Source organism: Ooceraea biroi, chromosome 5, assembly GCF_003672135.1.
Source record: "Ooceraea biroi isolate clonal line C1 chromosome 5, Obir_v5.4, whole genome shotgun sequence".
In the NCBI taxonomy this organism is placed as follows: domain Eukaryota; kingdom Metazoa; phylum Arthropoda; class Insecta; order Hymenoptera; family Formicidae; genus Ooceraea; species Ooceraea biroi.
This window is the reverse complement of record NC_039510.1, coordinates 3,170,187-3,196,948: the sequence shown is the minus strand read 5'-3', so window position 1 is coordinate 3,196,948 and position 26,762 is coordinate 3,170,187. Positions and strand designations below refer to the sequence as shown.

The window sequence follows — 26,762 nt, the reverse complement described above, 5'->3', positions numbered from 1 at the left end:
ATGAATCAAAAAAGGTCGAAATGCACAGATTTCCAAGAGTTGAAAAAATTCGACTTTTGGCCAGCTTTTTTCGATTCTAGCCCACTGTGCAGCGTCGCGATTGCGGCAAGACTAGCGAACTGAAGTGAGCAGCGAATTTGAATATGAATTTCGTATACTTTTTTGTACGCAACTTCACATCGTAATCGCTACTGAATTGTTTTATGTATTCCTCGAGAATCGAAGGCAGCATCTCTCTCCGCGCACACGCACGTATGATTATCCTCGATCGATAAAGCGCCGACGGACGGAAACGTCGCGACCGCGGGACGCGCCGCAGCGCTGTAGTCTCTAGAACGATGCGGTGGGAAGGCGAGAGAGCGAGAGCGAGAGCGAGAGCGCTGCCGACGAAACATGGCGTGTGTTTTGTTTGCGTACGCGAGAGAATCAACGAGGATGGTCACGCGCGTTACGTTGAATTACGGCGGATACGTTGAACGCTGTGCTCGCCGAGTGCTTTAATGTCGCGTGAATGTCGCGGCAGCTGGTGACGCGGCTGGATCACATGTGCCCGGAATCGCGGGAAAGCGGCGCGTTGACGCGATGAACGCAACGAGCCTGTACGTCTCGACGTGCCGGCTGGTGCTGCAGGCAGACGCCGAGGACCCGAACTCCTGGACGGACCTTTACAGGCTGGTGCCGTATCTGCGACAGAGCCTGAGCTGCACCGTGTGCTCGAACCTGCTGATCGAGCCGCACACGCCGACCGAGACCAACTGTCAGCATCACGTGTGCCGCGGCTGTCGCGGCGGCCGCAAGAAGCTCAAGCCGTCGTGCGGCTGGTGCAAGGACTATGACAAGTACGTGGAGAACGTGCAGCTACGGATACTGCTGCAGTGCTACAAGAAGCTATGCGAGTACCTGACCAGCACCGGCATCTACCGCACTCTGCTGCTCGCTGTAACGTCCGCCAGCGGTGCCACCACCAACGGCGCGCCGTCCACCGTCGGCGCCAGCAGCCTCATGGAACTGATTCAGGAAGGCGCGGGATTCAAGGATGAGTTCAAGAGCAACGCAGGTCTGTCCAAGTCTGCCTATAGCATCCTACCGTGTGTCTACACCAGTACCACGTCCACGCAGACCCAGGCAAACAGCGTTCAAACCACCGAGGCAATGTCACAGAGCATACCTGGTACGTTGAACGAGTGCACAGATGATTGCGTTAACGTAAGTTTTCACGAGTCGGCGATGCACACAGTTCCTCTGTATTTGATTTTATTGCCAAAGCAGAATCACCGACGATTCGCACGGTATCGAACGGCTCCTCCATATACTCGGTGATGTACGCTGGGTCCGGCAACAAGATTACGATAAAACGGAAGGCGGCCGCTACGGAGGACACGGATACGGGGCAGCAGGAGATGGATGGAAGTCAACATGGCTCTGTAGGAGGGGTAAAATGCATTCCGTCTTCCCACCTTAAATATGGGACCCCTTCTGAGAAAAAATCTTCAAAGAGCAGCAAAGTAATTTCAAATAGATATTCGGTTAATTTTACGACTTACACAGGAGATGTATACGTTGCACTATAATTCTTTATTTAAATGCTTAAAGACGTCCGTGCTCCATTAACACTTCTTATAAGGTACAATCACTTCTCTGACTTATATCTATTAACAATTACATCTGAACTTACCTGATTAATCACGATGCGTTTATTGCTCTTTATTTTCGTACTAATACTAGTTTTAGAGGGAAAGTTTTGACTTTTGCCCGAGAACTTAGGTCCCATAAGAAAGATCGATGCAGACGTTGGTCATCCTCTCGTTCTTGCTTTGTACAAAGAGATACATCTATCTCCCAGCTCTCAACTTGACCAGCTCTGCATTGATCTGGTTGACACTTGCGTAGTTTTGTCGATGTTACTCGATAATTATATCAGCGTAATAACGTAACTCGCTTTGTCGTCGCAGTCCTCGGGCAGTTTTAAAAAGCCGAGATCCAGTTCCGCGAGAAGTAAAAGGAAAGGCTGTAGGTGCGGCAACGCCACCGCGATACCCGGAAAGCTCACCTGCTGCGGTCAGAGGTGTCCTTGTTACGTCGAAAGTAAACCCTGCGTAGAGTGTAAATGTCGAGGTTGCAGAAATCCTCACACGGCAGATGGATTAAAGGTATCGCCAGGAATTCATCTTTGTTATTAAGCTACCTGGTAACTCTGTCTTGCAGTACATTAGCGTAACTCCTGTGCTATTTCAGATCCGTCCACACATACCTGAACTTCACAATTTACAATTGCAACTGTCCACGTCGTTGGATTGTGATACACTAAGCGGGGATCCTCTGGGATCCGTGTCACAGTGTCTCTCGACGTCCCCTACAACGATACAGGTCTTGAATGTGTACTCTACTCCGCGATTGGACATTGACAACGTACCGCAGAATTTGCCTGCTGCTTTGTTAGTCGGAGAAGACGCTATGGTCAGTACGGAGAGTGAAGCGGAAGACAGCGACATACAGATCGACGTGTGACAAAGTGTTTAAACGGGGGCGTAAAATGCCATATCGTACCAGGAACATCGTGGCGATGAAGCGCCCCTAAATGCGAGTAAAAAGACGCGCTTGTTGTAAATATTATATCTGGACCAGAATCGGTGCATCGAGCGAAACGATTTTCAGAATCAAAAACGCATGTAATTACACGAGTTCCCGGAGAGGTGTGAAGTTTAGTTTAGGAAAAATTAGATTATATATCGCATGTCGAAGAGCGGTGAAAGCGGTTCACGTATAGTTTACTATTATTACCTGAATGCACATGTAAATACTTTACACGGTATGAAAGAGTTACGCGGAATTTAAGTGGACGCTTGATCACGATGACGATCGATTTTCTCTCGTGAGAATTGCTGTTTCTGATTTTACATCTACACGCTACTTTGTATACAATTCCTTATGTAGCATTTTTAAGATTGCACGAATGCTCACGATATTCCCTCTTCAGTAAGTGTCTAGCTAATTGTATCGTATAAATGGCAAGTTTCGTCGAATATCGAGATACTTTTCACCCATGCCTATTTTGAATAATATCAACAAAATTCTATTAGATAAATATATTTTCTGCACATTCTGAAATGGCCTGATATGATAATCTGCTTGTTTTACAATTTATAAATTGAAATTAATTTAGACTGAAACGAGGTGTCTCGTTTTTAACTTGCCAGTTGTATATACAAGGACAGAAAGATCGTTATCTATCATACTGGTTTTTTACAATTCCGTAAGTATAGAGAATAGGGGGATGTCGTATGATAACTTGTTAAATTTTCCTACAGTTTAGAAACGCATCGAAAATGATAAATTTACTCTTAGCAAACTTACATTAATGAGGAAGTAGCCTAAACGACGAACGAAGAATAAGAGACCATACGTAATTTAAAAAAACAACTGTAAAGGTCGATTGTTGTTCTAAAAAGTTTTTAGTTACTTGAAAAAAGCATATTACTGATTTATTATATAATCTGTTTAAGTAGCGTTTTATTATCAGGGCCGAATTTACCAATTCGGGTACTAAATTGATAAGATTCTAGAGATAGAACTAATTTTTGTAAAACAAGACACACACACACACATATATATATATATATATATATATATATAAAATAATTTTATTTTTTATTATGATATATTACAAGAGAAAATAAATGCATTATTCATTTATTTAACAAGTTTTGCTCCTCTTTAAATTGAATCTTTGAATTGAATTGTAATATCACAATTAATTTCGTTTTAAGTGAATTATCGATCGAATTATCAAGATTAAAAAAGGGAGCAATGGCATTTAAGCGATTTTTTGTAAAAAAAGTACACGTATTTCTGGCTAGAAATCTTTATATATACTAACTTGCTATTATCCATAATGCAGTGATACACAGTATCATTGAGCTAGTATATCGCAATATATCAAAAGCTATTTATTTATTTATATTTATTTAATATTTTTCGTTTTATTATTACATTTTATGTACATTGCTTATTTGTTATGTAATATAGAGATTATTTATAATAAATTGTACCATAACCATATGCGAATATATATGGTTATCTTTTTTTCTATGCTGCACCGGTCGCGTATCTATATAGACGGCAGTTAAATTCAGCCCTGGTTACTGTACATATTATATAAGACTTACTTTTATGTATAAACAGTATCTTATCACAAAGATTCGTAAACTGTATTTTTTAGAGATGGTTCTGTTGAATCATCTAGGGTAAGTGACGACGAATTAAAAGAATTGCGTTATTCTTATGCGGATATAATTGAGTGCGTTAATAATTCGTTAAACCGTGTGGAACATCAGTACAAATTTACCAAGTGTGTATAAAAGGTATCTTTTACTTTTGCTCTTTTCGAGCATCTACGAATCTATCAATCGTCATAGCATACACATTGATATAGACATCGCTCTCACAATAGAATATACACATTACACATACATAAATGATCTCATAGTTGTCTGGTGGTAATCTACAATAAGAAAGTTCATCAATCACGGGAGGAAGGAAATATCGATAAATGCACGTACGTAGAGATTAATTCTTCTTTAAGTCGGAAATGAAAAAATCGGATAGCGTACAGCGTACGTAAAACATCGTTTAAACATAAGGCAATACGCGTTAAAGCTCAGCATAAGATAAAATTAATAAGATAAATGTATTTTTGTATATGAAAGTTAATATTATCCATATTATAATATTGCGTATAATTGTTATTCTCGTTATTCACTTGGATGTGGCTTATTATTTTGAGAACCTACGTACGTACGAATGTATGCAGACAGTAAGTTTATAATTATCCCTGTTAATTTTGTCTTATGTAAAGCTAGCGAAAATTATTGAAAATGAGTAGGAATTATTTGGAGATTCACTTCCATAAGAACAAAGATGGAAGATTACGGATTCTTCAAAACTTTCTACTATCTTAATGCATTTTAAGCGCCGCGCATATATTGATTACTATGTTTCATATATGTACATAATTCTATTAAAAATAAGGCAAAAACGGCAGTTGGGACCTAGCTGTAGCTCAAACGATACATTCAGGCATAATTGAGGAGTGACTTTTAAACTATTGATCATAACTTATTTAATTCTCGGTAAATTGTGATATAGCAAATAGATAATCGCGATATAACGTAACAGGCAACATAAAGTAGAATATATTAACATGTAATTCACATTCCAGTATTTAGTTTCGGCACTATTTCCTATCCTGTAATACATATTTCTGTTATTCGGATACAACGCATGCTTTTAATACTGACGTAAATATTGTCAAAACTCTAAGTAAAATTATTCAAATGATTAATAAGAAAAAGTTACTCTTCAATGAAAGATCAATTATTCGTGATATAATTAAGATGCGGCGAGACGGTCGTTGTAAAATACAACTAATTCTCGAAAGGTGGATATTTTATTGTACCATCTTGTATGTAACATGTATTATAGTATTCGTTAACACTCCTTCTGTTATTCGACAACTATCATGTTGTATCATGTACATCGTGGAGTCAAGGGACACATGTTTCAGCTATGTAACTCAACAGATTATATTAAAACTTGTTTTAAAGAGCAAAAACGGGGGAAGAAAAATGCGAAAGATGCGAGTTGCATATATTGTCATGACATATATAGAACTAATAGAATAAAAATATTTTACATACCAGAACTCTCTTGTATCATTTTACAAAAAGGAGGAAACGAGCGAACGAGAGAGGGAAAAAGTATTTATAAATACAAAGAATTAAGCTCAGCGAAATATAAAATATTATTAAAATGTTTCTTTTTTTGCCTTTTGTATGTTAGTTTGAGCTCAATTTTCGTTGTACAAAGATTTTTTTAATAAAAGAATTTTATAAATACAGAAGTTGAATCTTCAGCTGATCCTGATAGAAATATTTTTCTGCTTTTTTTTAAACCAAGAAATTTTTTTAAAAACCAAGAAATTATTCAGAAGTTGAATCTTCAGCTGATCCTGATAGAAATATTTTTCTGCTTTTTTTTTAAAACCATAGGACGTTGTTTCTTCGCACATTTTGGTATCTCCTCCACATAATTTGCCATCGTAAGCTCGTGCTTAGCATCAAAGAATTTCAGCAGATAGTCAGAAACTTCCACAAACAAACAAAAAAATTTTATTGTACTTTTTAAGATATTTAATATATGTTGTAACATAAAGTACAATGAAATTTTTTTTTAAAAACCAAGAAATTATTCAGAAGTTGAATCTTCAGCTGATCCTGATAGAAATATTTTTCTGCTTTTTAAAAAAAATACGACGTTGTTTATGTATGATCCTTGTATTTTGCCAAGAGATCATAAACCTCGCCTCTGTGCTCATTGAGAATTTGATACAACTCGTCGAAGAACCGTTTGGCGGACGCCTCCAGAAATACTTTCCTTCTATTGACCGCCTCCAATTTTTCGGTAGCCTCTTCTATCTCGAGATCGATCTTATTGATATCTGGCATTGCATCCTGTATATCTTTAATCTCCTTTTTCAAAACATCTATCTTCTTTATCTGATCTGCCTTCTTTTTCTTCTTGTCTGCCTTCAGCTTACTGATGGCAGACTTCTCTTGTTTCATGTGATCTTCATCTGGCAGTGATTTGATCTTTTCTTGCAGCTTCTTCAGTTCCAATGTGTCAGAATGAATGAGAGACTGTGTCTCGATACACTGTTTCGCTAATAGATTTGTAAACGTTTTCGTTAGAGCAGCTTTTTCTTCCAGTGTATCCATTATCTTTGGATTCAACAATCCTTTCTCTGGGAGCTTCAATTCGTCAAAGTTTATATCAAAGGCGTTATCAATGTGCATGAAGACCTCCTTGTTGTATGCCAATATCGCTTTATTAAGATTATTATTGAAGGACGCGAATTTGATATCTAAAGTGTACAATTCTTTTTCATACTCCTCCAAATGCTTGTCAAATTCATGCATATAGTTTTGAATTTCCGAGCACTTTTTTAAGATGTTCTCCTTCTCAGCCTTTGACATGGGTTGATTCTTCACGGTCGAGACTAACTTTTCGTATTCTACATTACCTTTTTGAAGTTGATCGTTTGAAGTTTTGCAGTCTGCATTTAACTGTTTCTTCTCAGCAGAGATCTCTTTTATGTACTCTTCCTTGGCCTTGATGTTGCTCAACTGCGTGGCTTCTTTGGCTTGCAGAGACACCAGTTTCCTTTTTAATTGTTCGACTTTCTCGTCAACTTCTTTATTTTCTTCTTCCATCATGTGTAACTTTAATGTGTCCTCCTCTAGCTCTTTACGTGCTTGAATTATATCCTCCTCAGTGATTCCCTGTTGTATTAAAACATCCTGCAGATATCTTTCCAGCAAATCTGCTTCCTCCTCATGTTTTTCGTCATTCCAAAGTTTATAGCACTCCAACAGTGCTAGAAACTCTGCTCTAGAGCTCTGACCTTCTTGGTCAGTTCCCATAAACGGCAAAGTTTTTAGTGTATAGGTATCGAACGCTATTTCTCTCATTTGGCATGCTTCTACCAGCCAGCCGATCCATCCAAGAACGTGAGGCCATGAGTGCATCGTGTTAGCGGTCTTCAGGCATGACTTGGTGATTGTACCAGGATAATGCAGCTTCTTCGCACATTTTGGTATCTCCTCCACATAATTTGCTATCGTAAGCTCGTGCTTAGCATCAAAGAATTTCAGCAGATAGTCAGAAACTTCCACAAACATCTTTAGAGTGATCGGTTTCAAGCTGCCATTGCTGTTGAGTATCGCTGATCGCTGGTTTACACGGAAGAAATCGTCTATCTTATTTACCAGCATCATCTGATAAGTTTTATCCATCAAGGGCCTTGTGTCCTTTCTGGGCCCTTTAGCACTACTGCTGCTGGCACGATCAGCAGACGACGAACGATTCATTTGTAACGGTACATGAAGCCTACTCGAGCTCGCTGTAAGCGCTGCATTGTGTTTAATCAAAGACCTCTCAGGCATGACTGGAGTCATTGTCTGTTGACGTAGCAGACTCTTACCTACGGACACACACGTATACTTCAATCTGAGTAAGTTACTTGAAGATTTTTTTCTTCAAGATTTGATCAATTAAAATAAAAGCTATGTTCCAAATTCCTTTATTCTTGACCAAAACCTGGTAAAGCTTGTATATAAAAACACCAATAATTCTGGTCCTTATCGAGTGTCAAGATCCAAGTCACATGTTTTCCAAAACATGACTTGTTTGTTATATGAGGAGCCTCAGGAAGCACGTCCGCAAATCACGACGAACTCAACACAAGTGATGTTTTGGAAAATGTGACTTGGATCTTGACACTTGATAAGGACCAGAATTATTGGTCGAAACGTCTGTGTGTTTTTATATACAAGCTTTGCCAGTTTTTGGTCAAGAATAAAGGAATTTGGTTCATATTGTATTCTGGCGATCTAAAGGATTATTTAAAAGCTATGTTGGTAAAACTGAAGGAGACGGGCTTCCTCACCGATTTATTGCAAAGTTAGAAGGAAATCGGTGAGGAAGCCCGTCTCCTTCAGTATTACCGCTATGTTTAACGGCTCCCAAAGGCAGTGTTTACCTGCTGTTTTTATGAAGGACGACTTTCTGCCGAGTGATCCCGCTCGATCGCTGGAAGAGCTCCTGAAACGAGGTCGAGGAATGTGCGAAGTTTCGATGCTCGCAGCTCCCTTCAACGTTGCTGTAGCTCGCCGGTCAGTTCTAATTAAATTCCTGTCCTCTCGCTCGAACATTGATATCCGTACAGGATTAGTGGACGATCGACGTCCGGCCAAATTCGGGTGCATATCTTCTTTGCGTGGCTTCGCGTCTAACTAGTCTGACTGTCTAACTTACTCTGGCTCACTCTGGCTCCGGATTCAAATTCAAACTGCTACTTTCAGCTTCTAGCTGAAAATCAGTGCTGTCAATACAAGGAAGAGAAATTTTCCCATATTAGTATATTCCGTTTTTGTCATAATGCAAATAAAACTTTGCTCATCTCACTGTCAAGTCGCACATATTTAACAAAATTGAAATACGTAAATCTCGGTCAAGTCTTATTTATAAATAAAAGAGATATATCTATATCGGCCGTACCTATGATCGACTCGTACTACTGCCTCAGTTTTCAATCGAAACAGTGGAGGCTCGTAGCGGAATTTCGTGAAACTAATATCTTGTGAAATCTCCTCAAATAGTAAGGGCGAATATGCAACGATAATTCGCTGTACAAATTTTGGGTTATGTTCCAATATTTAATTATTTACTGCCAGTACTCAAAGTCAAAATCGAAAGAAAAGTTGAAACACAAACATAATCATGGTATTGATAAAGTTGTTCAGAACTTTGATTAAAACTCAGAAAATGCAAGTAAGTACAAATACTTTACAATCGTAGAAATTAATAACATCAAGTGACGAGTATTCCGAAAAATTGTTTTGTGATTAAAACTTGTTGAGATAAGATGGATATAAATTTTTCATTGTGTTTAATGTATTTTTATATAATTAATTTTTCATTTTATACTTGTTAATATACGTCTAATAAATAAATGTTAAAAGTGGATTGTTTTTATTTACAGATCTACAAGCATTGGGGATCAAGTGTAGTTGGCTGCAAAATGAATAGTACGTATAATGAAGCTATCGATGAGGATTTGTTCTCTTTAGAAAATAAGGAGAAAATACTCAAAGTAATAAATTCCAAAAACGTGGAAGATCTTTTGCAGTGAGTTAATATCTGTAAGATCTATAATTTCTGTAAGAGTATTTTCTGCTCCTATATTTCTACAATAATATTTTTGGTGATTTTATGATGAATAATGAGATACTATAGTCCCTTTATCATTGAAATTGTTTATGCTAAGGTATTCCATTACCAAGAAGCGTGCACAGACTTTGGAATCACATCGTGCAGATAGCGGTCCATATAAATCGCTAGAAGAGTTATTGCAAGTAAAGGGTATGAATAACAAGTGCCTGTACAAATTTTACAAATCGATTATTTATGGCAAGAAACGGTCAGAGTCAAAAAAAATTACGCGTGGTTTGTTCCTAACACCGAAAACTACTGGTGATGAACACAAGGTAAAAGAAAAGTGAAATGAAAATTAAAATGTATTCTTTATGCATGATATTAATAATTCTCTCATATCGTTGTGCACCTTTGATCAATCTTAACATCTATGTTAAATCTGACAGGATGTCAACACCGTGTTAGGCATATACATTGGACCAGACATGATAAGTTGGTTGTTATTAAATCGCGATTGCGAAGTGTTAAAGTGGAGCTACAAGTCCTTTTCACAGGAAAAGGATAAATTAAAACTCAACCTTCACTCTTTACTGCAAATGGTAAATATTAGAAAATTAATAGAAAATTAATTATGCAAATTTTATAATACATAATTTTGTATCACAGTTAAAAATCATGTATGGTAAGAAAGTATTAAAAGAGAGCTTGAACATATGTAAAGTGGTAGCCGATTGAATCGTAGACTAGAATTATGCAAGGTTTGTTACAATGTAGTCATGATTGTTTCTTTCATGTTTAGACCTTACCAATTGCTGCACAATTACCGAAAGCTGATCGATACATTATGCAAGAAACTAATAAAGTAGGCCGGAAATTTTATCAAGCAAATGTGAGGGAGTGTGTAATAAACGCCATCATTCTATCGTACCTAACAACGCTGAATTGTAGATTTGACAGTAAGAAGCGTGCAGAGTTTACTCCGTTATACTTATGTTATGCACAACAATCTGTTTACGATAAAGTTTTGTTATAAATTTTTCAGACAGCGCAGAGTTTGCGATGAACAACATCTTCATATTTCGTCAGCGTACTTTACAAAAGATCTACGGTCTCATGGTCGACCACGAAATTATATCTACGCAGTATGTAGTGCAAAAGTTTTTGCAAGAGAGTGACAAAGTGACGAAGGGAGTCGAGGAGCACTTGCCGAGCGTGTTGATAAGGACAGAATTGAGAAAGATGTACAACGCACAGAGTCCTATCTATCAAGAGCAAATCAGTTGGTCTTTATTAATAGCGTTAGCTTTCATGGAATTAATTGTACACCAAAGAACCGACATGATCGTTCGCAACGCTAAATAGACTGTAAAATATGTATCTTATTGTTATTCGTTAATCTAGTGATGCCAACGGAATGATAATTATAATGAGATAATGTTATGGACACGTAACTTCATATCGTTAATTGAATTCGAGTGATGCGGCACATTAACAGCTGGGAACGTAAAGCAGTTTTTTGTTAATTACGAATCGGAAAGTCGGAGGGAAGAAGAAATTCGAAATCATCGGTTACATTCACACAGTAATTGGGGAAAAAGGGAGGTTCTGTGCAGCACACAACCAAGTGACCGATTTAAATTCTCGAATACAATTACTTGAAAATAATGCAACAATTTCGTAACTTCGTTATCCAATAAAAATTACCGCAAACAGTTTCTCGTAATCCACGCACCGTGAAGTCGTTCGTGCCAGTCATTTCGAAACCAGTTTCCCTTTCTCGCTCTCTTCCTCGTCAAGCAAGCTCAACTGTTCAGTACTGAAAGAGAGAAGAAGAAACCAAGACTGGACGAGACACGTGATCACAGGTCTTGGAGAAATTTTTATGTTACAAAATGCGCGCGAATGCCCATTCAATTTACCCTCGACCTTTAATCGATCATTCCCCAGGTCGCGTCTGTCGTGTGGATAAACACGTGCTGCTCAGCATACAGAAATGTTTAATAAAATCTATTTACTTTTCGATATATTAACAAATCATGTATATAGACATACATCTGCATCATATCGTACAATAAATCGGATCGTGCGATATTGCATGCGGCTCTAGAGTTATGTTGAATCGCTTCGCGCTGCCAGGTCAACACATTATAACTATTAGAATGATACCCGATCAGACCAGCTGGAAACGAGTGTCGACATATATATATATATATGTGTGTATATACCGATTTATATATATATATATGTATATGCATATGTATATATACTTGTAACGCGCGCGTGTGTGTATATATATATTTATATATACACCTCAAGTATATATACTATATACTCCTAACAACTGTATACAATATACGCTATGTGTATATGCATACCTCATTGTACAATACTACAACACATCTTTCTGCGAAACAAAAGGGCAATTAAGTACGTACATTGCTGTCTCGTAATTTACAACACTTTGTTATTAACTATAAATGTTCCTACGCATGCGCAATATGTGTATAAAATCTATTCCGTGGAAATATACAGTTTTTCGGGTGGGACAAGGGGCCGGGGACTGAGAGCGCACTCCAAACGATGTTCTTCGAAACGTATATGGGGCACCAATCAGGCAACAGCAATTTAGATGCATTCGGGATAAAAGAATTTTTTACGAAACCTTATTCTAAAACAGGCAAAATGCAGATCAATCAATTTGCATATCGGCAAAAGTCTAATATTGCATGGCGCACCTTTCTTCTTTTTAGAAGCTGGCAATAAAAACGAGGAGAAATTTTGACGAATAAAGGTCGAATGGATTATAAAAACGGAAAATGCAGAAAATAGTTGCAGTAAATTTCAGCGTGATTTACCGACCTTTTAAACGTGTACACAGAGACATATTGTAATGCTAATTATGTAATCTAAATTTATTAAACATTTATTACAATTAGAAAGATTTCTCTTTATCATCATGCTTTGGTTTCAAAGATGTAATGAAAAATTAGGCATAACGAGTAAAGTGAGACAGAGAGGAAAAGAAGTACATACTTCTGGACCCTCAAAGAGCCCCTCTCAATTTAATGGCATACAAGATGCATTCTTTTTTGCTCCTAATTTCATTCCAACGCCCGCGGTGCGGTGGATTCATAAGCTGCAGTCAAATTCTGAGGGGATTTAAATGCATAATGTTCTTTCATAGCGAGATACTATAATGTCGGCGTCCAAGAGTGGCAAAGAGAAAGCACGAGATGGATCGAAGAGTGTGCTGGTATTTAATAGATAGCGATAGAAAAGGTATAAGAGAAAAAGAGATAATACTAAGAGATTCTTTAGTGACATAAGCGCTCTCGTACGACGACACCGGACGATTGTCAGTGCGCAATCAAGTCTGAGACTCGTATTGCTCTTGTCGAAAAAGAATTGCGAATTTAAGACTGGAGAAATCGCTCCGAAGATCTTTTCTCGCGTACAAGATTCATCAGCAGTGCCTGCGCACTTGAAAAAATAATATTCCTAAATTATCGCGAGTCACGCGGTTTGTGTCGATTCGAATTCATTGGCGTCTGATCTGACGAATAAGCGCACCTAGTAACGAGACGAAAGAAACACAGTCGCAAGCTCAATTGCTCCTTGAAGCAGGTCCGACGTGGAGTACATTGTTGCACGCAAATATGGCACAAAGTGCTAATACAAAAAGTATACTGATAACGATACACGCTACAGTCGATCAATCAAGTACACATTATTAAAAGTGTCGTTGCATAGAGAACGGAAACACAAGTTTAAATGGGAGAAATACGTATTACTGGCACATTGTTAGATATACCGGATATCATTGTGCGCGAACGATTTGCTAATTTCTGTCAGAGTTCAATACGCGCTATTTGGTCGGAAACGTTCTCCATGTCGCATGTCGTTCTGGACTAGAGAATCGAGATGTAGCTTACAATGGACTAAAACGAGCATTTCGAACCATTTCGGACGTACGATAAAAGTCCCGAATCATTTTGAATGTTGTTCAAAATCAAAAATCTTTAAAGGTACACGCACTCACACACACGCAAACACATAAGAGATTTTTGTTAAAACTATATATATATATATATATAAAAACATTTTTTAGAATTTCCACAACAATGTTCGCGAAATGATTCGAAATTCCATGCTGATCAAATCGCTCGAAAGCTTACAAAAGAGAGAAAGAACCGAACGCACACCGCGTTCAACTTAACGCGTGAATACATGATTGTATCGTTAATAGACAACAAAATCGTCATATAATCGTCCTACGACTCTTCGTAAAGTCTTCTCCCTTTTGCAAGGTAGAAAACCAAAAGATCTAGTGGTATACTACTGTCTTCATCCATGGGACAGACCTCGGTGTATTGCATCACTTCTTTAATGACGATAACATGAATTATACAACTATCGGAGAATGTAAACTATGAATAATAGCAACATAAATTAACAAATTACTGGCTCGATCATCACGTGCACGCACGCACGCACGCGCGCGCGCGCATCCTTTTGCACATCCATCCACACATACGGAGGGCAACACGCAACATGTAAGACAATTACATGATAGATACATACAGCAATGCGAATAGGACAGATCCTATAACTTTAATGCTTTACACATTTAATTCATCGAATGTAATCTAACACAAGTAAGTACTTATGCGTACCGAGTGCTTACCCGGTGTGCGAATCAATCTTTCCTTTTCCTTTTTTTGTTTTCCTTTTTCGTGATACTGATCTAGAGGGACACCTCCTCATGTCCAACAATGATCGTTTGTCATTTTCGTTATAATTCATTAAAATCTCTATCGCACTGAAATAAATAAGATGCGTTGGTTGAGTCGTCCAAAATAAATCCAGTTTGACGTCTCACGAATTTGACAATGATATATATTTTGTATTTCTCTTGCAGGGGTCCACAAGATAGGAATGAAAATACTCAGTCGAAAATAATATCACAGCCTGGAGACATAGTGGAAGACTAAAGATGCTGATATTTCACAACGAAACGGAACTCTTTCAGGTCAAACGATCTTTCAATCGCATCATTCGTCCAACTGTCTCTTCGAACAATTCCACAAAGTTTGAACAAACTGTTTGTGAGAAATTAATCATGCATGAGAAAAAAAGGAAAGAGGAAGAACAATAGAAAAGAAGAGAAAAAATGAGATTGAAAGGAAAGAAAAGGCAATTGTTACTAATAAATTGTCTACTATCTTTCATCTCTCACCATTTCGTACTAGTCTCCCCTTTCACACCCTCGCACGATTGTGATATTATTTAAAAAGCTTCGTCGAATTTCAGTCATATAGTAGGTAAACGTACGACGTTTACGATATAATAAAAAGTATCTTTCTCTTTGTTATATCTTGACCATGCGATAAATTGTCAGAGGAGGATGACAATAGCGCGGTCGTAAAAAGTGACTAGCATTCGCACTTGTTCGCAAGATAATCATATCGGTTTTTGGACTCTCTCATCACGATGCGACAGACGCATATATATATCATACATGTATGAGACTTGTATTACGTGTATATCGTACACACGTAATAAAAAATAAGCTGAGAGACGGATTCTCTTAATCGATCTTCGAGTTACCATGATTTATCGGCAAGACACACTTGAATCTACCTTGAATCTAGCTCAAACGCGCGGTCCCTGTCACGTTAATGTCCACGTTAATCCTTGCCGGATGACAATGATTGCACGGTTATACCGATAGAAGCGAGTGATGTACTCTGAATACACGTAGCAACGGAGATACATGATGCGAAATCTGTTTTCGTTTACAGTGATTGCGTTCACGTGTATATCGTACCATCTTCTTCTTTACATTACGTTATATAGGTAAAGGAACGATGCGCAATATAGTATATCACCTTGTGACATACTACGCATTGTAATCTCCGCGCGTTTAAGTCGATCGTTACGGCTCGCTTGGTCTTGGCCTTTCTATGCACTTTGTGAAAGCACTTGATATCCGAAATAGAATGCATTTGCGTGAATCTGAATTTGCGTTTTTACATGATGACTATTTCGTTACCAAATGAGCAAGTGTAAGTCAGTAAGCTTTAATCTCTTTTCTTTTTTAGTTTAACTAATCGTCAGACATAATGTCGGCATGCTGTACGTGTCTCACAGTTTGAAAAATCTGCAAGAAGAAAAGAAATCTTCATAAAAACTAATTTGAATTTAATATATTACTGTGCATTAATTGAATCGTGCAACTATAAGAGATAAAAATAATATCGTGAATCGAATATTACGCTCGAAAGTAGCTTTCGCAAAATGTGCGTTACGGTACGTGTACTGTGTGTGTGTGCGTGTGTAGCCTGCATATCCAATACTCGCCGTAAATTATAATATAGACAGAATCCTGATTGTCTGACCTGATATTTTATCAAGATATTAATGTCGTTAAATGGATCTATCAAAGGTCGATATCGTGCTGCCCCGAGCATTTTCAACAAGTTTAACGCGATGGCAATGTTACTTTCATTATCTCCGAGAGAGTGATATGCATATATAGATAGATATCTCGCGCGTAAAAACTTTACAAGGTTCGCTTGTCATTGTACAATTGCGAATACACAGTTGTCTCTCTTGTAACCTATCCTTCCGCAGGAAAGAAGAACAAGACGGAAGAGCATTCGATTTCGAACATTCCAAATTCCTGCGATGTATCTTACGAGCACGATAGGACGAACTTTGTTCAAGTTCATCGGTAAACGCACGCAAATCGTGTGCATATCGAGACAAGTGATAGAGTCACGTATACCGCGGGGGATAACGTCGAGTAACGTCGATAACTCTAATAACGTTGTCCTAGGTCACGAGATATCGTGATCCAATCTTTCACTGGTGGACGATCATGACCGGCAAGAATCAGAAACGATCGAGAGAAATCGAAATCCCGAGATGCCGCTAATAATTTGACGAACGATCGGAGCGCACGACGGAATGCACCGCAATTTCCTCGTTTTTCATCTGGTACAGTCTTGAAGAAGAGTGTTATCGATTAGTTACTGATACTGTGTTGTTGTGTTGCACACGCATAGTCGAGCAGCCTACAGCATTGTTCAATGTGTGTCATAGGTATAAACTTGGTAACTATCGCGTCGACGAAATCTTAATCGCCTACGTTTACTAAGTGAACAGTCATACGAAAGTTGACGGCTTTCGAGATGATACTCTCGGGCGACACGCGGGATGAGATTCAGAAGTAGGTGGTACAAGTTCTTTTGTGCTCATTATACATTATATACTGTATACGCGCGGAAAGGGCGTCGCCTCCTTTTAGCAACAGCAGCGACGTGTCGACGTGGCTCCGCCGGAGATAGTTCATCGGATGTCGGAAATGTTGGTTTTGCTGCCGAAGATTTTCACTAACTGATCCTCGTAATCGTCGATGTTGCGTTTCATCAGCTCCATACATGGGCCGAGTAAACGCTCGAAAGCTTCAACGTCCAAAACTGCAAGCGCAACAACCGGGTAAGAACGGAAATTAATTACCCGCGCGATCGATCGATTGAAACGTGACAATCAGGAAATTTCGGAATCAGCTAAACGCGCAGAACCACTTTATACCGATAAATGTCCGGTGAATTCATTTCATTATCACGGAATATCAATGTCCGCCGTCGTTGACGCGATTGTTATTGCCTGCCCGTCAATTTGACTCGCGTGTGCAGAAACGAGATAAACTTACATGCCAGCTTGATGTCTCCGACAGCGTAGGCCGAGGCGGCGCGTGGTTTATGCGTCACGAGTGCCAACTCGCCTAAATAACCGCCAGCCGGAACGCGATTAATCTGCACAACATTAAAGGCAGCGGGTAAGGACAGAATTTTCTTGGCGCTCCGCGTCGTCCGGAATCCGCGTAATCGGATCGTTTTCGCGGGCAACTAGATTAACGTAATAATATAAATGCACCTCGATTTCACGGCCGTTCTCGCCTAGTATAGTGATCCTAACGACGCCGTCCTCGACGAAATACATTCCGTCCGCCGTATCGCCCTGCCTAATTATCTGCTCGCCGTCGGAATACTGCTTCGGTACAAGGGCATCCGCTAGATTCATGCGCTCGTAAGCCTGAAAGAAGATTGCGTTTCAGTATCTTCTCAATTAGATTGATCCAGAAGCAGAGTCATTGAAAGAAAGCAATCGTATCGTTCATCGCGAGATGAGCATTAGACAACTACATGCATAATTGAGAAAAATATACAATAAATATGTATACACTTGCCTCGAGAGACTTCAACATCGGCACTTTGTTAATAAGGTTCTCGTACATTTTACGCTTCTTGTACGCGGATTTAAGGAGAATGCGTCGGAAGGTTTGCCGATCCATGGCCCAGAGCGTGCCGAGCGTGATAGCCTTGACCGTGGCCGCTCTGGGCATATTGTAGAGAAGGGCCAATTCACCGAAAGCGCCACGATTATCATAAGTAAATATATGATTGTCCACTCCTGTAACGGGATCTTTAACGTAAACCTCGAATTTGCCTCTGAAACATAAAGCACGAGATGTAGAAACGGTTTTCCAGGCGGAAAACCCGTAAAGCAATCTCCAATTATTCTCTCGTCCGAATAATCAGCTGGAATCTCGATGAAATGAACAGCCAAACATTTAACGCCAATACAACTGTTTCAACATTCTCAGTTCCAAGTAAAAACACTGGTGTGTACCATCCCCTCTTGACTCAATAAAACTCCTCGTTTACCGGGAGAAGCCCATCGATACGTTAATACTATAATACAAAGAAAAAGTATTACCTCTCGATCACATAAAAGTTGTCACCATCGTCGCCTTGTCGGATAATAAATTCTCCCGGTTGAACGGCTTTTTCGAACATCGCGTCTAGCACGTCTGCCATTTGTTCCTGCAAAGGTAATTTCATTATGCGCGTACAAAGATGTTTTAGAGAGACGTTTTGTATTTTCAAATAAGTTTCTCTTCTGACAGACTCTGCAATCTGCAATGTTAAGCAGCTTGACGTAACAAAGTCAAAGAATAAAATTTGCGTTAAAATAAAGATAAAGATGTAACGCGCACGATATTACGTAACGGTGATGAAATGGTGATCATCTCGTGAAAATGAACAAATCACTGATGAAGGAAACGATTAACTCAATTATACGAGTCGTCGTCGTCGTCGTCGTCGTCGTTGGCAAAAGTGATTGCTCCTAATAAGAGACTATTCGTGGATTTCTTGGTATTTCGCCGAGCTGGCGCGAACACCGTCATGCCAGCGTTTATGCCTATTCCTGTTTGCGGCTGATGAACACACCAAGCTTAACTTACCACGTCTAGGGAGCGAAACAGAAGTATGTTCTTGACGCTCTCGCTGAGCCTTTGTCGCTGTTCGTCGCTCTTTGGATGGACCATCTGGAAATTAATGAACCGCGTGTAGGCAAAGTGGAGCGTAGATAAAACGCAGCTTAGACGAAACTTTTAAAACGACGTTTTAAAGTGCCCGTATAATTAAGAGGCATCCCGTCCCCTCGTAAGAAAATGTTCTCCCTCGACGCATAATTACAAGGCGTTCGCGGTGCGAATACGTAGCGCTTCTTCGCGAGATTTTATTACAATAATTTATTACAATAATCACGCTTAAATCTTAAGGTTTATTTTATTCTTATTTTATCGAATCTCTCGGTTATCGGCTACACACGTGAATGTATCGTACATCCACGTATGTCGACTTCTCCTTAAAAGATTCACGCGATGCTACATGTAATCTTCCGCGCACGTGCAATTTCCTCTGAAAACCGCAACGGGCGAATTCGATATTTTAGCTGGAACTTGAAATATTGCCTTTTACGTCGGACCTGGTACGGTGAACTTTGATCTTTCCCACGTCAATTCATTATTATCTCGGAAGTAAAGTAGGTACGTCATTTGTCAAGTTTTGATAATTATCAGACCAACGAAGTCTTTTATAGCGAAATTATTGATACAGCCGAAACACATGTTGCACATAAAATGCGTACTTCTCGCTCGCAGATACACACGCGGTAATCGGTCTCCTAACAAGTGGCGGGTTCTTTGTTTCGTTATCGTCGCAACTGTTGCACATAAAAGCGATCCATTTTGCAGGGAGCCGTTACTCCTCATTCCTATTACTGACATATATTCCACTTGCGATCATTGTGTGGTCAAACCGCGTGCCCGATCACGTGTGACATAAGGCCATCGAGGATCGTGCAAGTTTCAAAGAGCGCAAAGCTATCTCAATTAATCTGCAAATTATCATCAATTTTCCAAATAAAATAATTCTCTTCGCTACCGAGACCTCATTGTACCTCATACGAAATTAGAACTTACAAAAAATTGAATACGCATTCACCGGCTCGTAAAGCTGTCGTTTCGTCGCGTTATTTCTTCTACGTGTCATCCTCGGAAAGTCACGTATCTCGAGAAAAATCAGCCGTAAATCGGCCGTGGGATTTCGTTCGACAGCAACGTGCAATTCCTGTTCTCCTTGCGTAAACAACTTTGCCGTAAGACTTGCACGTCGCGCGCGTGTGCCAGTTTTGCAGTTTTCTTCTGAAAATCGCGGATGCCCCAGTTTTCTTTTCTCTGCTATTGTCCTGCCCTATCGTGGTAAAAAGAAAAATATGGTCGGCCTAGCTTATACAGCGAAGAGACCCGCCGATTCTCCTCTCTTCTCTTCTCTTGGTGTAACCAGCCACCACGAGGCACCGATAATCGGATTCACCGGGGTGTCTTTGTGAAAATGCTCTCGCTCGCTTGCTCTTGCTCGCTCTCGCTCTCTTTCTCTCTCGTCGAACCCGGCTCGTCGCGGCGACCCCTCGCAAACCTTACTACCACATGTAAGCGCACCCCTTTCTCCCTCATTCACGGCCGCACGCTCACGTGCATGTATATACTACACACACGTACCACGTATGACACGTACATACCTATACACACGCAAATCACGTCTGTGTCAGGTTATCGAACACGCGGCCTGACGTCACAAAGGTACATCGTCGGCCTCGCATCGCCGAGCAAAGTAACTCCTCGCTTGCGTTTCGTCACTCGCGCGGCAGCAGGCCGATAGAGAGACGAAGAGAGATAGAGAGTATGTATCCACGATGCTTTAATAGACTGCGATATATATTATATACCGTGTGTACACATATATGTGCGCGCTATACAACGATGTTTCGTAACGACGACGGACTATTTTCTGCCGCTACCGAAAAAAAAAAGCTACCTGCCACTATCGAAGGGGAAGCGTTCGACATTCCTCGCGCAAAATACCAGTGCAATCTCGAATCTATTATGTAAATCGTATAATCTAGATACATTACGGACCGATCCATTAGAGGATCGAGTCGTCCGGCCACTCTGTGATTCGCGCTATTGCGTTTCTCGGAGAGACCCTCAAGCCTCATTACTTAATCTCTGATTGATTTCTGACCGTGTAAAATTTCTTGCGCGCGTCGCGAGGCGACCGACCGGCCTATCGGTTTTCGCCAATTCAGCTTCAGATCGAATGCGACATCAAAAGTGCATACTTCCGAAGACTGTTGCTAAATATCGGCCGGTCACACTGCGACCTCTGATAATAGATTCGTCACTCGTTCATGTGCGTTATCGCGAACGCGCGTGATGATTCGTCGTGGTGGCAGGACGTACCTTGAAGCCGTCATCTTCCTCGTCATCCTCGGGATTATAAGTCTCCGCGAAAACGCTCTTCCTTCTGGTAGCGAACCGGCCGACTGGTGGCTCTAAAAGATACCAGAAATTAATCAAATCGGTCGATTTGATCGAAATATAAAATAAAGTACAAAATATACAAGATTAGAAAAGACAAGAGACGCAATGGCGCAGCCCATACTAGGCTCTATTAATGGAGAAGATGCTCAGGGAAGGGAGAGGCAAGGAAGGGATAAAGAAAATAGAGAAAACTTGGGCGTGAAGGACTAACGTGACGAAGGTAACGATATCGCCCAACGCAAGCGAACAGCTTCCTACGAATCTCCACAAATTCTCGATTACAAAAAAAGCTATCGCAAGCGACAAGAAAGTAAAATCGTCGAATGTCGGTGCGCGCGAAAACTTTTGCACGACCGACTAATGGTTTCCGAGCATGGATATTTCTGAGAATCCGACAAATATGAAATGCAAAACGTGTCATTAATAAAAAGTTATCGGTCGTTTAATTATGTAAATGCAAAAACTCGTGTTTACGTGGACGCTAGTTTTATTCTAATTAATTGCAATAAAAAAATGAACTTTTTTCTCTCTCTGATACCGAGGCGGAGAAATATAAATAAATCACGTTTCCACGTTGAAAGCTGTCGTTCTCGATATGCACGAGTAATGTACTGTATCTCTTAAAGTTTAAAAGCAGGTTTGCAAAGTCGTAGCATTTCCAGCAGCGATTATACATCGAAATTTCACGCCACACATCTCTATCCTCCCTTCTTTCGCACCTTTATCATCCACTGGTTCAATGACGGAGATGAGCGACATTTGGACCGGGAAGAGTACGAAAACGCAGAAGAGAGAGACAGAAAGAGAGGTAGGTGAGTCCTTTCTAGCCGCGGATGTATGCACACTTGGCGCACTTGACACGAGACAAGCACATCAATGCGAGGTGTGATGATAGTCGAATCTATCGATAAATAACTCGCGCACAACTCACAAATCAACAGTAACTATTTGCGAGGACACAACGTCAACCGTATCAGACAAACAAGGCAACAAAAAACGGTAAAGGCTCAGATATCTCGTGAGAATCTTCGGATCCCGCGCTCCTTGCCGAATCGAATCTACCAACGGATCAAGAAACGAGTGTGGTCGGCCGACCGGGCGAAAACTAGTCGAGACAAGACGATACGCTTGCCGTGAGCCGGCTGAGCATTAGCCGAGAAACTATCGAAACTGCCGCGCATTCGAGAGAAACCCTCGGTCTCTCCTGAAGAGCGCCTGAAGAGCCGAACCGGGCCGCGTTGGCGCGACTGACCGTGCTCGACGGCGGCGATGGTCATCCAAATCACGCGCAGCAGCAACAGCAGCAGCACCAGCATCACCACCACTACCACCACCACCAGCATTCCCTCGTGATTAAATGCTGTCAATGTTAATATGCATATCGTAAAACAATCACGTAATATTCGCGCCGTTTGTACCTCGCAAAGCGAGCCGAAGATTCGCTCGATCCGACTCTCGAAGCGGAACGAGCAATTAATTTAGTAATTTACAACGAGCTCCCCCAACGCAGCAAGATTAACGCTCGGGCATATTCGATGCGAGATCCACGACATCCTCGAGGAAGAATTCGTATTGGAGCAATAACGAGGAAGGTGATTGATGGCAGGGAAATGGAGCAGGAAAGAACTCGATGTTCGTATCGATGAAGAAGCTAGAGAGAAGAGGTAGCCCAGCTTCCCTCGTGGACCTATTTTCGTTCCCCTAATGAGTACGGATGTTTACCGAGATGTCGAACCGCGTTCGGCAAGCTTTCGTAATCCATGCAATTTTATACAATAGAACAATTTTGCGTACCTTTACAAGTATTCTCTACTTTGCTATCTGATGGCAGGATTCTATTAATAGCCTCATAAAAGGATCCAAGGAGTTTCGATCTAAATTAGTAAAAAAAAAAAACGAAAAGAAAATGAACCTAAAAGAAAAGAGCAGGTAAAAGAGCGTTAGTGTCTTGAGAAGACTACTGAAATTAATCGATATTAAGAGCGAGCGAAAGAGAGAGAGAAAGCGAACGATCTTAACCTTTAACTGTGCTGATAATTTTCATTAATTATGAAAAGAAATTGGTAAATTAAAGGGATGACGCTGAAGAAAGCATCGATCTGTAAAATTTCCTACAAACGGACAACGTTAGTTCGGCCGGGGTCCGCCGAAATCCCGGCAGGTCAGCAGAGTTAACGAATCGATTCGTGCGACCTGCGAGGAAGCGAACTCACCCTCGTCGACGGACTCGTCCGGCGTGGAGGTGCAGGTTTGTCCGTCCGCCTGGATCAGCTGCGTCTGCCGGGTGTCGCGTAGCCGCGTGAAAAAGTCGACGGCGTAATCGATGATGTCGCCCGGTTGCTCCAGCAGGTAGCTGATCGTGAACTCTAGCAGAACGTCGCGCAGGTCGTCCGGCACCGTGATCTTGCCGGCGCTACGTTGACAGCTCATCTTCTTACTCGCCCGGATCGAACGTGACCCACCGAGAAGCGTCCTCTCTCTCTTGCTCTCTTCCCGAATTTGCGCTCCGCGTCGTTCTTCCTCCTTCACCACGTCGTCGGCGCGCTTCCACGGTTATCTATCGCGACGCTCGATCGTCGACTTCCGACGGGATGTCGAGAAGCGGAGCGGGAAAGCACGAGCGTGAGCCGAGGTACCAGTTAGGACGAAACTCGCGGTCAGGGCCAGCGCCGGAAGAGGAACGCTCGACGCGTCGACGTCCACCTCCGGGCACCTCCGCACGCGCCGCTGTCGACCGCCGAGGGTCTAATCTCTCGCCTCCTCGTCCTCGTCGTCGTCGTCGCCGTCGCCGTCGCACCGCACCGCCGGCAGTCGTCGTGCACCAGCGACCGTCGTCCGTCGTAGCCGCCGCCGCCGTCGCCACCACCGCCGCCGCTGTCGGCAAGCTCCGTTGCCTCCCGGTGCTGCGCTGACTCCCGCCAACGGGCTACCTGCCGAGACGACGCTGCGCACAGTCGCGCGTAACATACGACGGGACCGTGGCACGGAGAAGAACCGATCGCGGTCGCTAAGATGGCGACTGATATCACCCGCACCGCACTGCGCCTTCCCCGCCCCCTCGACCCGTGCCAACTTCGCGATACCTGGCGATACCGCGAGGGACGAGACGCGACGCGACGCGCGAACGAGCGGCTTTAGGCGTGTTTGCAAAGTGCTCTGCGCGAACACTCGCCGACTTCGATTACTCCCAAGTTCGGATGATCGATAATGTATGCTCAGCCGCGTGAAGCGAGGCGCGTTTGAAACGTGTGTGTTGCGCGTCAAGTATAGACTGTTATAGTTTGACCATGCGGTTAATTATTTAACTTGCAAACTCATCACACATTATCGCGCGTATCTCGGAATATCTCTGTCGATTAATTTAATATCTCGTAATCTCAATGTAATTTTTCGCACATTGTCATCAGATTTATATTAACAGCAGTGAAATTGTCAGCTGTGCGTAGCTGTAAAAGTCGTGCAACAATCTTTGATCGTGCAGCAAAATTATAAATATTAAGTGGAATTGTTACTTTGAATACACGTGAGACAAAATAAAAGAAATTATAAAGAGCCAATGTTTATTTTTCAGCTACCTAACTCTGTGAAAAAGAGATGATTAACAAGACATCAATCGAAGTGTATGTTGGAAAAGTTTTATTTCTTATAACCGCAGCTACGCCTGCGGCCTCTCGCTCTCTCGAATTTTCGGCCCTTGGATCGCACGTACGGCTTCGAGTGAGAGTGCGGTACACCTGGTGCCGGGCCAAAGTGTTTCACGCTCTCACGAGCCTTGCGCGGGCCCTGCATCAAGACCGTATGTTTACCGGTTGGGGCACGTAACGCCAACTGATCCAACGTGATGATCTCACCACCAGCCTTTAAGATCCGTGCCCGTGCTCTTGTGGTAACACGCAGAGCACACACCTACGAGTTTCAATGCCCAGGATTAATTTACTGTATTAAAGTTTACTATATAAAAATATACTATATACTATTTACTATAAAAAATACTATATTATTATATTAAAAGTTGGTAACATGTGTAACACATTCTCCACAATTCTCTTAACATTATCCGCTTATGTAACTTACCGTTAATTTTGGAATCTCGAAGATTCTAGCATCATCGGTGACGGTACCAACAATTACCGCGATGCAGTTCTCCCGTCCAGGTTTCTTCATGAATCGCACAATGCGTGCAAGCGAGATGGGAGGTCGATGAATTTTGCTCATGAAGAGCCGCTTGAGGATAATTCTATTGAATTTTGAATTTGTCCTTCTCGCCAGGAAGCGGTACAGCTAAAACAAGAAACATTTTCATTATAATCATGAGACAAACCTCTGATTCTCAAACTTCCAAAAGTAAGAGTCCGAGAACCACAATTGCGGCAATCAAAGAAATTTCTCAACAAATGTGTCAACTAGAATAATCGCCTAATTCTTGTGCAAAAAGGCGAGATAGGATAGTTGATAAATATTTATATTTCTCTAGCGAACATTCAAATTGGATCAGTCTATACGAGACCTGACACAGAGTGCAGTTCGCAAAACTTGAACAGATGAATTACCAATATATATTCATTGCTAATTATCAATACATATTCATTGCTTCTATTTTATCTCTTTCAAACGCGAAGCTTTCGCGTGACTTGTGATTAACCTCAACGAAATACCAACATGAAAGATGGATGCAGTACTTTTAACATCTGGGCAAGAGCGAATCGAGTTTTCTTATACTCGACTGATGGATTGATGCACATTCAATTTTAAAAATTAATAGGCAACGTTAAAGGTAATTTATTTACCTTGACGAGAAGACGTAAATACACATCCTCAGATTTGGGTTCCGTTCGCCGCACTTTTCTATCATGTTTATGGTTAATATCGATACCCTACGGAAAGAAATATTCTCAATTAAACGAGCTCAGACAATTTAGTGTTCACTGGATAAATCTATTTATCGCGATTAATAAGCGACTGCACAATAACGTTCGATTTTCCAATTGAATCGAGCATCACGCAATCGTCTCACCATTTTGACAAACCGGAAAAGAGCCTTCACGTGCGACGTGAAGCCCTAGAATGGAAAAGAAAAACGGAAAGAGTAGAGGTCGCTCGCACTTTTCTCACGAATAATGCGCCATTTTCGTTCCGTACTAATACTACTCTGCCGATAAAACAGAGCGAAGGCAAATAGAATCGTCTAGCGAGACTCCGTGTTTCGGCAACAGAGTGCGTTGCCGTATTTAGATGCTCGTTCCACGGTTCATGT

At 41.1% G+C, this 26,762-nt stretch overlaps 5 protein-coding genes across 9 annotated transcripts; 2 read left to right on the top strand and 3 right to left on the bottom strand.

The window, feature by feature from the left end:
- Positions 1 to 293: 293 nt before the first annotated feature.
- Positions 294 to 5,698, top strand: LOC105287678 (E3 ubiquitin-protein ligase MSL2). 4 transcript variants are annotated; one of them, XM_011353378.3, is made up of 4 exons: positions 294 to 1,171; positions 1,267 to 1,505; positions 1,953 to 2,150; positions 2,236 to 5,698. In XM_011353378.3, the coding sequence occupies exons 1-4, from the start codon at positions 583 to 585 to the stop codon at positions 2,506 to 2,508; spliced, it is 1,299 nt and encodes a 432-aa protein (XP_011351680.1). In that variant the 5' UTR covers positions 294 to 582; the 3' UTR covers positions 2,509 to 5,698. The 4 variants fall into 4 exon arrangements, with proteins under 4 accessions (XP_011351680.1, XP_011351682.1, XP_011351681.1 ...); XM_011353380.3 differs by having other exon boundaries at positions 309 to 1,171; positions 1,267 to 1,433; XM_011353379.3 differs by having other exon boundaries at positions 316 to 1,171; positions 1,270 to 1,505.
- Positions 5,432 to 9,111, bottom strand: LOC105287679 (kinetochore protein NDC80 homolog). Its single transcript, XM_011353381.3, has 2 exons — positions 8,597 to 9,111; positions 5,432 to 8,038 (listed from the first exon to the last, which is right to left on the bottom strand). The coding sequence occupies exons 1-2, from the start codon at positions 8,820 to 8,822 to the stop codon at positions 6,318 to 6,320; spliced, it is 1,947 nt and encodes a 648-aa protein (XP_011351683.1). The 5' UTR covers positions 8,823 to 9,111; the 3' UTR covers positions 5,432 to 6,317.
- A 93-nt stretch (positions 9,112 to 9,204) lies between these two features.
- Positions 9,205 to 11,498, top strand: LOC105287680 (transcription elongation factor, mitochondrial). The gene is made up of 6 exons (XM_011353382.3): positions 9,205 to 9,387; positions 9,599 to 9,744; positions 9,884 to 10,103; positions 10,218 to 10,370; positions 10,571 to 10,727; positions 10,814 to 11,498. Exons 1-6 carry the CDS (start codon positions 9,337 to 9,339, stop codon positions 11,131 to 11,133), a joined length of 1,047 nt encoding a protein of 348 aa, XP_011351684.1. The 5' UTR covers positions 9,205 to 9,336; the 3' UTR covers positions 11,134 to 11,498.
- Positions 11,499 to 12,664: 1,166 nt separating this feature from the next.
- Positions 12,665 to 24,294, bottom strand: LOC105287683 (cAMP-dependent protein kinase type II regulatory subunit). 2 transcript variants are annotated; one of them, XM_026969796.1, is made up of 8 exons: positions 23,722 to 24,294; positions 21,428 to 21,519; positions 19,085 to 19,168; positions 18,556 to 18,662; positions 18,026 to 18,287; positions 17,713 to 17,871; positions 17,489 to 17,591; positions 12,665 to 17,252 (listed from the first exon to the last, which is right to left on the bottom strand). In XM_026969796.1, exons 1-8 carry the CDS (start codon positions 23,936 to 23,938, stop codon positions 17,122 to 17,124), a joined length of 1,155 nt encoding a protein of 384 aa, XP_026825597.1. In that variant the 5' UTR covers positions 23,939 to 24,294; the 3' UTR covers positions 12,665 to 17,121. The 2 variants fall into 2 exon arrangements, with proteins under 2 accessions (XP_026825597.1, XP_026825598.1); XM_026969797.1 differs by lacking the exon at positions 23,722 to 24,294 and adding an exon at positions 22,228 to 22,785.
- Positions 24,295 to 25,051: 757 nt separating this feature from the next.
- On the bottom strand, positions 25,052 to 26,657 carry LOC105287681 (60S ribosomal protein L18). Its single transcript, XM_011353383.2, has 4 exons — positions 26,523 to 26,657; positions 26,296 to 26,382; positions 25,583 to 25,789; positions 25,052 to 25,414 (listed from the first exon to the last, which is right to left on the bottom strand). The coding sequence occupies exons 1-4, from the start codon at positions 26,523 to 26,525 to the stop codon at positions 25,145 to 25,147; spliced, it is 567 nt and encodes a 188-aa protein (XP_011351685.1). The 5' UTR covers positions 26,526 to 26,657; the 3' UTR covers positions 25,052 to 25,144.
- Between the last annotated feature and the right edge of the window lie 105 nt (positions 26,658 to 26,762).